The sequence below is a fragment of the Salminus brasiliensis genome, chromosome 19, assembly GCF_030463535.1.
Source record: "Salminus brasiliensis chromosome 19, fSalBra1.hap2, whole genome shotgun sequence".
NCBI lineage: Eukaryota > Metazoa > Chordata > Actinopteri > Characiformes > Bryconidae > Salminus > Salminus brasiliensis.
In genome coordinates, this window is record NC_132896.1 from 34707085 (window position 1) to 34718796 (window position 11712).

Consider the following 11712-nt stretch of genomic DNA (forward strand, 5'->3'; position numbering starts at 1 on the left):
TCAGCACAGGGAGACTAACTGCTGGAATCTGGAGACGCTGGAGATAGAAAGAGAGTTTAGAGGAGAAAAATGAGATGGAAAATGGGCGTGGCTGTTTGTCATTGAAACATATGGGGGTGGGCGGAGCAACATAATATCGTACTGGCGATCAGTTATTGCATGTTTGGTGTTTTTCCTTCTACTGTAAAGCTGCACATTTGTAGATATGAGGTTTTTGAGACACCTTGGTGTTTAGGCATTTTTTAGGCTGCAGTCAGTCAATCGTTCTTTTCCATCATGAAATGATTTTAAAAGCAAAAAATGAAATAAAATGAAAGTGAATTTGTGGACAACTCAGAATTCCTCGCCGGTTGCATTTTGTAGATCCCGGAAAAAGGACACGTCTAGGAAAAAGAGGACGTCTGGTCACACTATTAGAGATTCCAACTTGAGATAGCGTGAGGGTTTAGGCCTGCAGTTAGCATAATGCTAATACGCACAGTGGCAGGGTCAACTGCAGGTCTGCTGAGAGCGGTCAGGTCTCAGAGGAAGGCTATTAAAGGTCATTAAACATGACTAGTGAGTGACGGGCCTGTGTTTCTGCAGTGAGACACTTCACAATCAATTTCAACTCAACGCAGGCTGCCCTGAAAATGAATTGCATTACACTGCCATCTAGTGTTCACAGAGCAGAATTACGTTTGGTTCACATGCACTGAACCTTTAAACCCAGCTTAGCTCTTGAGTGGCAAAGGTGTTGCACACAGGGAATAAGTGCAGTATTGTCATTAAACCCTATTAGTCCCACATGTTCAAGCCGAGAGAGAATTTAATGTATAAATAATTAAGAATTATAAAAGACTCTTCTGTTGGTTACGTAGAGTATGGTAATGACCCGGAAGCATTCACACATTTCCGAAACCAGTGCACTTCATCTTCCACTGACAGCTGTGAGAAAATTACCGTCTCAATTTATGGGTCCCCATCCACAGGCCTGGAAGCATGGCTAATTACATCTAATGGGTCTGAAGTAATTTCTGTCATTAACTCTGTGTTAAATCAAAACGAGCCCATTTATAGAACAAATTCTAATCTCTCCTATTAAAGGTGCATCTGACAACTTTGATATTCCCATTGGAAACTCTGAGGAAGACTGACACTTACAAAAGGATCAGGTTCTAGCAGTCAGGCTGTTTTCTGCTGTAACGACCCTAAGAATGAATTACTGTGAATTATTCATAATCCACTATAAATGGTTCAGTAACTGCTATAAATGACTCCATCTACTATGAATCGCTGAATGAATCAGTCTCCATTATGAATTATTTGGTATCTATTATGGATTAAACTGTAATTACCATGAAAAAGTTTTTAATCTACTCTTTTTAATAAATATTATGGGTTATTTGCTATTTGCCATGGATTATCAGTATCTACTATGAATCATCCCTTATGAATTATTTAGTATCCACTATGAACTATTCAGTAAATACCATGCATTATTTAGTAACTGCTATGACTTTTTCAGTATCCATTATGAATCATTCAGTATGAAGGATTGTGTTAATTAATTAGAACCACTATGAATTATTCAGCATCTGCTATTAATTATTCAAAATCCACTATGAATTATTTAGTAAATACTGAGTTATTAGTATGCGTTATGAACTGTTCGATATTTTCTATGAATTATTCAGTATCCACTATGAATGATTATCTACTATTAATTCATTTGTAACCACTATGAATTATTTACTAAATATTGGGCTATTCAAGCATCCATTGTTTATCAGTAGTATCAGTAAATAGTATATAGTATCAGTAAATACTATGAATGGTTATTCTGTATCTTTCATTAATGATTCAGTATCTAATAATTATTTAGTATCCAGCATCTGCAACGAAATGTTCAGCATCCACAATTAATAATTTGATATTCACTATGAATTATTCAGTAAATATTGAGCTATTCAAGTATCCATTATGAATTATTCAGTAAATACTATGAATGTTTATGTATCTATTAGGAATTATTCAGTAACTTTTGTGAATGATTCGGTACCTACTATTAATTACTTAGTATCCACTATGAATTAATGCATTATGAACTGTTCGGTATCTTACATTAATTGTTCAGTATCCACTATGAATGATTTTTTATTATTAATTTAATTAATTAGTAACCAGAGTGAACCATTTGATATCCACTATATAGTAAATACAGAGTTATCCAGAAACTATTATGAATTATTCAGTAAATATTGAGCTATTTAAATATCCATTATGAATAATTCAGTAAATACTATGAATGTTTCCACATTCATTATGAATTATTCAGTATCTTTCATAAATGATTTAGTATCTACTATTAATTATTTAGTATCCACTATGAATTATCAACACATTCTTATGAGCCTTAAAGTTTTCCACTTTGAATTAACCAGCATCTACAACAAAATTTAATATTCACTATGAATTATTCTGTAAATATTGAGCTATTCAAGTATCAATTATGAATTATTCAGTAAATACTACATATTTATGTAATGTTTCAGCATCCATTAGGAATTATTCCGTATCTTTTACGAATGATTCAGTATCTACTAATTATTATTTAGTATCCACTATGAATTATCAACACATTATTATGAGCCTTAAAGTTTCTCTTGCATCCCCCTCTCAATTTGATAGATCAGTTTTTCAGACAGATCCCATCCTTCGTTATTTGTAAATCAATCAAATCAACCTGGGCATTCATAATCACACCAAGCTATTCGTGTATTTATATTTATTTTTTTATTAAAAGAATATAAAAACAAACTTAAAAACAGTGAACTTTTGTAACCAAATGAATACAGTACATGAATCGAGAACACAGGAACGGCCTCGTGAAAAGCTCACACAGCTTTCAGAACTCTAATATCCCAGTTACAGGATTTCACTTTTCAGTTTGGTCCAGATCAATAAAATATTTGGTACATTTAAATGATTCCCCTGTTCCTCCCTCCCCTCACAAACCACTACAGCGCTAGCTGGAGACAGAGGAGACAGAGGGGTGATATTGGATGGACAGCTCTGCAAATAGACCCTAATGTCTCCTGACAGCGAGTCTCAATCAAGAGAGCAGACAGAAATGAGCGCTATCAGTTCCTCCACTGCTCCACAGCTCCTCAATGCTGGGGGGCTTTATACCCCTCTAGCCCACGCCTGGCATTATTAGGCAGCATGGAGCCAATAGGGTCATGCTTATCTGCTCCAGAGAGTCCTATTCTATTGGCAGTACTTCTTCTCTACAGACACCAGACAAGCTGACTAGTTAGTGTGTGCATTTTCCCAGCTGTGTCAGCAATGGGCGCAAGTAATTAGATAAGTTAAGTGGGGCGTCCACAAACTTTTGGACATGTAGCGTCTTGGGCCCGTTTCTCCTCAAACATCCCGACTCACCCCAACTGTTGCAGGGCTTTAGGATCACCTCCACAGCGCCCCCAAAAGCTGCGACCGAAAAGCCTCGGCACGCGCTCTACAGCTGCCAAGCAAACAGCATGCAGGAGGGCATCCGTACACGCCGCCCGGCTGAGCGCGATTGGACGCGGCCAGCGTGGATTTACAAACAGCTGTAGAGAGGCAGGATCGGGACGCGGTGCATCCTTAAGCCGAGACGCCTGGCAGAATAAAAACCCCACAAAACAAACTGTTTATGCACAGCTGTGGGGTTCCGGGGCCAATTTCACAGCACGCCTGCGACGTCAGTATACAACAAATCCAAACACACTCCCTGATCAAACACGGAGGCGTGAATTTACACGGCTGCGGCGTGTCAGACAGCTGCGCATGAATAGCCTCAAATCAACACGCTTCTCGCCAGTGTGTCGAGATATTTTATTCATGGGCAACTGTTCGAGTCGTGAGCCGTTACTGTCCGAGCGGTGAGCTCAGAAACGGCTCACGCCTTGCAGAAAGAGGCTCTGGCGAGGAGGAGCTTGTAGAAAGAACTGCAGAAAAAAAACTGGGCCTAAGAGCCAGTACTAATGTGTGTGAAGCTGAATGGCACTGTATGAAGAGGCGAAGTTCAGGTACATGGTCCCTCTGGTCCAGTCTGGTTCAGAAATTTGGGTCGTTCGGTCCAGAATCCTCACAGACACTCCAAAGAACTCAGCACCTCTTGGAAGACCTTAAAAACAATATTTTTACAGAATTATAATATATTACAATATTACATTTAGAAATGCTGCAAAATTACTTATAAAATATTTACACTGACTTCCATAAAAAATAAAAAAAAGTTTGTGGACACCCCTTCTAATGAAGGTATTCATCTACTTCAAGTTGCACCGATTTCGGACCTGCAGAGAAGTACTGCCAATAGAATAGGACTCTCTGGAGGAGATCAACATCATGACCCTACTGGCATCTTGCTGCCTAATAATGCCAAGCGTGGGCTAGAGGGGTATAAAGCCCCCCAGCATTGAGGAGCTGTGGAGCAGTGGAAGAACTGTGTTCTCTGGAATGATGGTGGTGGAGCTCCATCCAGTACTTTTGTTTGGGATGAGTTGGGAAGTTTGGGGATGATAAGGTGTGGTGGTGATCATCATCCAACATCCTGACCTCACTAACGCTCTTGTTGCAGAATACAATCAAATCCTCACAGCAATGCTCTACCCCAAAATCTAGTAGAAAGTCTTTTTCTCTGGACAGTAGAGACAGTTACTCCAACAGAAGCAGGATCAGCTCTTTTAATACCCTTGATTTCAGAAGAAGCAATAAATGAGCAGGTGTCCAAATACTTTTTTACCATATAGTGTAATTAGCAGCGTACGTCTGCTCATTACGTGACAGTAATAAGGTCAGTAGAGTCTATAGGTTAAATATAATCTGACACAGAAAAACTGAGGTTGCCAGTCCAGTCCTCTGGGATCCCTCAGGTCAGTTCACATTACTCTTCTATTTCGGCTACAGACAGCCCGGGTAATTGAGGGCAGCAGAACTCTGTAACCTGGCTCGCCCGCGGCGGGAGCTGGAGAAGATCAGGTCCCCGGGCACCAGTTCAGGAGGGTCTGTAGTGCTAGAGGATGCCAGGGGTGGGCGATGTGAAATCATATGTGTGTCATCATAATCACCATCGATTATGGATACATTTGCATTGATTATGCAGTAATCAGGTTTATCAGCAAACTGTACAAACTTTCAGACGTTTACAATAAACCAATCAAACAAGAGCAATTTAAATATCTCAACACAACTCGGCCCATTTTGCATGAGCAGTGTCCTCCAGTGTCCTCCAGTGTCCTCCAGTGTCCTCCAGTGTCCTCCAGTGTCCTCCAGTGGTTGGTGTGCTACCACACCATGTGGGAGACCAGGGTTGCACTACACCTTGGGCAAGACTCCTAACACTACACTGGCCCACCTCTGTAATATAATATTGTAAGTTGCTCTGGGTAAGAGCGTCAGCTAAATGCCATACAGGTAAAGCTCACTAATACTCTTGGGTTTACTGCTGCCGCCTTCGTTACCTCCCACCTAAGATCTTCTAGTAGGTTCAAGTCAAGCGACTGTGACGACCACTCCAGAACCTTCCAGGACTTCTTCTAAAACCAAGCCTTGGTGATCTTTAAGGTACGCTTGGGATCACTGTCCTGTTGGAAGGTCCAAAAATGCCCAAGCTTCAGCATCCTTACAGGACGGTGTTTCCTGATACTTGATTGAGTCCCTTCCACAAGCTGCAGGTTTCCAGAGCCAGAGGAAGCAAAGCAGCCCCAGAGCATCACTGAGACACCACCATGCTCCATGACATCATCTAATTTCTCATTTTATATATTATAATTATATTATGTATTATTTATATATTTTTTGCTCTGTTGTGCATTAATGATTCCTTAGTAAAGGTAATATAACGTAATATATATATACATAAACCTTTTGTGGTAAAGTGCATATTTCTCCTCTGCAACATCAGCATGATAATTAAATAATAAATGATATATATAATAGAACTAATACCAATTACCAATGTAATTAATTAATGAAATAAATACAAATTCAGTACATAAATAAGAAAATAAAATCTAATGTTTTCCACCTCCTGGTGTGCACTGCATGCGCCAGAAAAATACATACAGATTTCTAAAGTTGAAATTACTTATACAATTTTATAGGCACAAAGCAGTTAAACATTTTGTTAAAATAAAACAACAAATTCCAAATGTTTAAACTATGATACAAAATAAAAGTCTTATATGCAAAGTGTTGTTTTTTTTTATTTTTTTAAATAATATACAGAACCAACTGTGTTTATCTACTGTATGAAAGAACCCCTTTTCAGCACTACTTTTAGTTGTGGTTCTGATTTGCATACTGCGCTCCACACAGCGATCCGACTTCAATCCCACACAAAGTCACATTTGACTATCCAGCGTAAATGCATGTGGTCAAGCCTTATCAGGAGGCAATCTAGGTTTAAGTGGTTTGAAATGACCATGTGTAATCTGAGACTGCGGCCATGTGCAATATACTGTGTACTGCTTAAGTAAACACTAAGCAAAATAGGTTCTAGATTCGGGGTTGTTACAATCCACTGTTCATGCAGTACTTCTCTACTACTGTGTGAGTGGGCGCATTTGGGTGCAACTTGAAGTAGGTGAATGTATTTATTCGAAGGGGTGTCCAAAAACATTTGGACAACATATGGTGCATGTAATATACGAGGTCGGTCTTGAGACTGGTCACCTGTTCTTGTCCAGTCTAGTGACGTCTCTGACCACACACACACACACACACACACACACACACACACACACACACACACACACACACACACACACACACACACACACACACTCCAACTATCCAACAGACCTTTTAGCCCATTTAGCATCACACTCACTTGAGCGTTGGTGAAGAAGTACGACAGCGAGATGAACAGCTTCCTCTCTTGCTCGCTGTATCTCCAGCAGTTGATGGCTTGACCTGTCTCATCACAGGGACAGGGTCATACACTGATAGCACTGTCAATCAACATTCACATGCCTTGCTGACCAGTGTCCATGACATATCAGCCAAAAAATTAACACCACTGACAGGTGAGCCAAAAAACACACCGATTACATATCAGGCAGGGAGTGAACGGTCAGTTTCTGAAGATGATGAAGGTGGTGAGGCTGTAGAAATGGGCGGGCGAGCAAACGAATGAACACAACGTACCTTGAGCCTTCTGCTGGAACCTCCCGGTCTGGTCTCCTATGCAGAAGCAGCCCTGCTCGAAGCTGATCTGGTCGTACTTGTCCACGTTGACCAGCACAGTGCCACTCACAGGCAGGTAGAGGGTGCTCCCATTGGGCTTCCAGCTCTCAGAGTAATACACCCCTCTCTGACCATCAATCATCACAAACCCACCTTCAAAAAACACAGAAGCGAGAGCGTTATCTGGGGGCAGCACTTTGCTTTACTGCAAGTAAAAAAAACAACAACACATGACTGGGTGAAACATCTGATAAATCTCTAATCTTAGAAACAGCAAAGCAAAATTTAACTTTGTTAAAACATGAGGGGGGGGTACAGATAAGGGCGAGGGATCTGATAAATATCTATCAGTTACATAGTTTATGTAAATTATGGTCCACATCTACTTATGATATTTATAGTTTTTGATGGTGCAGCGTAGTGGTTAACAACACCTTTCCTGTGCCCTTGCCAAGCAAGCACACCACACTACACCAATAAGACGCCTAATAACTCTACATTCACCCACCTGGGTCACATGACTTATGTGTAAGAGCTCTAATTCATATATATATATATAAATAAAAAACACAAAATATTTAATATCTTACAAATTTTATACTGAATTATATCAGTACTGCCAGCACTGTGACATCATTCATAATCACCACCATAATGATAAAAAATGATTAACCAAATAACACACTAAAAAGAGCTGAGAGACTATCCGCTATTTTCCTACAGGACAATCCTCAGCTTTGGGCTCAATTTGGATTATCTGCTTTATTAAATAACCCCCACCTTTTTTCTTTTTTTCTTTGAAGTATAAAAAGGTTAATTCTATTTAAATAATACTTGTACTTTTTAATATAGTTAATTATATGTATCTGCACGGTTTTCTCAAGATAAAAAAACACATTCTCATTTTTTTTCTTGAGAAAACAAATATTTAAAAAAAAAAATCACAATAAACTTTTAAGAAACTTTAATTATCATGAGCTAAAGAGAACATATACAGAACAGAGATCCAGAAAAATATAGGTGATTAACACCGATATACCCCCACACACACACACACACACACACACACACACACACACACACACACACACACCCTGAGCATTTGATTCTATATTATTTCAGATTATTAATTATCATTATTAATAATCTTCTTAACATCAGAAGTGAGCTGGCTCCCCACCTCCACATGCATTTCTTAGGAGTATCTGATCACCTACTGTGTTTCCTGGGTGGTGTTTGGGTGGGGAATGGAGGGAGGGAGGCTGCACCCCCGTTTTCTCCAGCTGCACCTCCGTTCATGGTGTTCAGGTCACTGCGTTTGCGTTTGCTGGGCATCAACACTGCAGCATCCCACATCTGCTCCTGGGGCAGCACGCCGCCCAGCTCCATCTCTCCGCAGCTCCTGCTGGTGAGGGTGTAGCGCAGGTGTAGTGAGGGGAGACTTCCGGTGCGGAAATTAAGCAGTTAAGCTGGAGGTGCTTTTTTTAGGCTGTTTTCTTGCTTAATTTGATTCTAACCATTAAAACCGTTTTTAAAAATCTCAGTTTTCTGCTTCAACTTTTTTTGAGCACAAACAAAAAAAAACCCTCCTCCAGATGAATGTGCTGCCCTCCCCAAACGCCTGATCGCAGTCTGTGGGGGGTAAGGCTGCCTCCGTGTATACTATACTATAACTAGCCCATGTCCCGCATTTGTAGGTATGTGTTGGTGTATATCTGTAGTTATGTATTTAATCTGTGTTGTGTTTTATTATTTTTATTAATTATTTACAGCAGGCCTGAAGCCTGAAGCCTGAAGCCGTACGTCAACAATAGGGGTCCTGCCGAGCACACGTGGTTCCTCTCTCCGCGGTTCATGGTGCCCTGCTGAGCCGATCTTCTCCGACCGGACCGCCTCTGACCTCTACAGCAGCACCGACCATGTTCAAACTCGAGGGACTGGGGCCGAAGATGGATCCGGAGGAGATGAAGAAGAAGATGAGGGAGGATGTGATCTCGTCTCTGAGGAATTTCCTGATTTACGTGGCTCTGCTGAGAGTCAGTGAGTGCCTCTGTTCCTCTGCTGAATTTGGCGTGTTGGCCGAATTCCCCGGTCCACCTTAAAAGCGGCCGCAGTTGCAGTAGGTGGCTGTGCGGCGTTGAACGCGTCTGCTGCGGCGTTTAAGGTGGAACGGAGAGTTAGACAAGAAGCGAAATTCAGCCTCGTTTTTTTCTGATTTCTTTATTTCTTTATTTATTTCTAATATATAAATATATAACTAATATAACTGTTATGCCTTTTCTAATTACATACATAGAAAATAGAATATTAGGATTTTGTGCATATATACTGGGATAGGTATTTACACACTGACACATATATAGTGTAGAATATTTATTTACAGTACTACAGAATAAATAAGCATGGTGTATTTAGTAGGGATGCACCGATCCGGCCTTTTCAGTTCTGTAGTAAGATCATGGCCAGGTCAGGGCCAGTGGTCTGATAGATGTGGACCCCTCTCCAGTTCTTCTGCGTATTACTTTTTTGTGAAATTCTGTAAATCTGCTATAACTTATTTTATAACAGAGGGGAAAAGTGCTACAACTTTGAAGCTTATAAACAGCAATACTTAAAAAGGATAAAAAATTAATGATGACAATAAAATAAAGTATTGAATATAGCTTCTTTAATAAAATGGGCCAGAGAGCAGTTTCTCACTTTAATAAATCAAAGTAGCCTAAGAAGGGTTTTTTTAAACTAATCAACTGTTTGAAAATTTTATTATTATAAAAAAAAAAAAAAAGAATGGCATCAAAACAAAAATGATATATATAATTACTGTTATGCCTTTTCTGGTTAGATACATAGAAAATAAAATATTAGAATTTTGTGCAAATGTACTGGGATAGGTATTTACACACTGACAAATATAGTGTAGAATATTTAGTCATACAGAATAAATATGCATGGTGTATTTAGTAGGGATGCACCGATCCGACCTTTTTCACCAATACATAAGATTTGGTCGGTCGATCCCCATACTGAGCCAATACCACTGTTTGTGTTTGTTTGTGAATTAATAAACAGTGTACCTCACCATGTGGGAAAGACTTAAGGCAAACATTACTTTACTAACTTTTTATTAAACAAAATAACACAAATTAACACAGATATAAATATACTAAATGCTATTTATTTGTCACTAAAATAATAAACGATTGTGCAGGACCTTGACACAGCATTAAAAAAAAAAAATTAATTAAAAAAAAAAATATATATATATATATATATATATATATGTATGGAAGATTTATATTAAAATAAATATCAATTGTTTTTTAAATAAACTGAAGACAAACTGTAAATAAGTAGCTTTACTTTGTCAAACACACAAACAGTAATCAATCTTATTTTTTAATATTTAGTGTAAACAGTAATTAAAAATAAAATCTAGCAGCTGAACCTGAGAATAAATAAGTAACTTGGTCAAACATACAAGCAGTAATCAAACATGTGAACATTTAGTGCAGTCTCACACCGACCAATTAAAGTGAAAGGATCGGTTCAGGGCGATATCTGTGCATCCCTAGTATTTAGTATTTAGTACAGTATGTTTCATATTAGTAAATGTTAAATACTGTATATAAGGGGTGTATGTAGATATTTATGCTGCATATTTGTCAGTTATTTTGTAGCCCAAAGCTCTGAGGACCGGGTCGTATCATAAGACCATAAAAGCAAGCAGCTGACCAAGACCCTCTATCTTTCTCTCTTTTTAGCGCCCTATGTCTTGAAGAAGCTGGACAGCATATGAGGACACTCTGCATGGTGTGGCTCATCACCCGGACACTTGAGCGCCTCCTAAATGACGCCGGTCACATCCTTGAAGCTGGCGGTCATCTTTAGGCGGTTTTGCTTTTTTCTTTTCTGGATGCAACTGAATGTACTTTATTTTAAGTCCAAGTTTTTGCAGCAGTGCCGTCCTTCCAGTCCATGAGCCGAGTCACCAAGGATTTTGTGGACCGTTCTGTGTTGAGCACTAGGCATGGACTAAACATTCAACCGTATGGGGCCGGTTTCCCAGACGCAGATTAAACCTGGTCTTGTGGAGTTAATGGTGAATTGCCATTGGAAATTCATTGTGATTAAGGTTTAGGATTAATCAGGGTTTGTGAAACTGGCCCTATATGTGCTGAGTGTTCAATCATCAGAAATCTTTTTATTTGTTATAAAATAAATACATACTCAGAATTACTGGAGTTCTTTCACTGCTGTAATGTCACTAAAGCTGTAGGCTGTATTCTTCCTGTCAGACTCCCAATTAATACCCTTAACTTCAGGGGACATGCTGGGTAAGCAGCTGTCTACAAACCCTTGGACATATAGTGTATAATCAGGAGAGCTCAAATCAAATCCAGGAGAGCTTCAGGAGTAAGTTCATGGAGTGTGAACAGCCCATGGAAAAATTAGGGCCAGCCTTCGGATGCATGTGGACCCCCTATCCAGTTCTTCTGC

The 11712-nt window shown here is 39.4% G+C and overlaps 2 protein-coding genes across 2 annotated transcripts; one reads left to right on the forward strand and one right to left on the reverse strand.

The window, feature by feature from the left end:
• Positions 1 to 2764: 2764 nt before the first annotated feature.
• On the reverse strand, positions 2765 to 8796 carry LOC140540933 (uncharacterized). Its single transcript, XM_072663399.1, has 4 exons — positions 8433 to 8796; positions 7177 to 7368; positions 6860 to 6942; positions 2765 to 4150 (listed from the first exon to the last, which is right to left on the reverse strand). The coding sequence occupies exons 1-4, from the start codon at positions 8602 to 8604 to the stop codon at positions 4112 to 4114; spliced, it is 486 nt and encodes a 161-aa protein (XP_072519500.1). The 5' UTR covers positions 8605 to 8796; the 3' UTR covers positions 2765 to 4111.
• Positions 8797 to 9034: 238 nt separating this feature from the next.
• On the forward strand, positions 9035 to 11451 carry tomm5 (translocase of outer mitochondrial membrane 5 homolog (yeast)). Its single transcript, XM_072663400.1, has 2 exons — positions 9035 to 9255; positions 10977 to 11451. Exons 1-2 carry the CDS (start codon positions 9135 to 9137, stop codon positions 11009 to 11011), a joined length of 156 nt encoding a protein of 51 aa, XP_072519501.1. The 5' UTR covers positions 9035 to 9134; the 3' UTR covers positions 11012 to 11451.
• The last annotated feature ends 261 nt before the right edge of the window (positions 11452 to 11712 follow it).

What these genes read in the sequence shown, in the direction of transcription:
- tomm5 (XM_072663400.1), top strand. Translation starts at nt 9,135, where the DNA reads ATGTTCAAACTCGAGGGACTGGGGCCGAAGATGGATCCGGAGGAGATG. An exon ending in CGTGGCTCTGCTGAGAGTCA is followed by an intron (nt 9,256 to 10,976) that starts GTGAGTGCCTCT and finishes CTCTCTTTTTAG; the next exon opens with CGCCCTATGTCTTGAAGAAG.
- LOC140540933 (XM_072663399.1), bottom strand. Translation starts at nt 8,604, where the DNA reads ATGGAGCTGGGCGGCGTGCTGCCCCAGGAGCAGATGTGGGATGCTGCA. An exon ending in AACACCACCCAGGAAACACA is followed by an intron (nt 7,369 to 8,432) that starts GTAGGTGATCAG and finishes TGTTTTTTGAAG; the next exon opens with GTGGGTTTGTGATGATTGAT. An exon ending in ACTTCTTCACCAACGCTCAA is followed by an intron (nt 4,151 to 6,859) that starts GTGAGTGTGATG and finishes ATTGTTTTTAAG; the next exon opens with GTCTTCCAAGAGGTGCTGAG.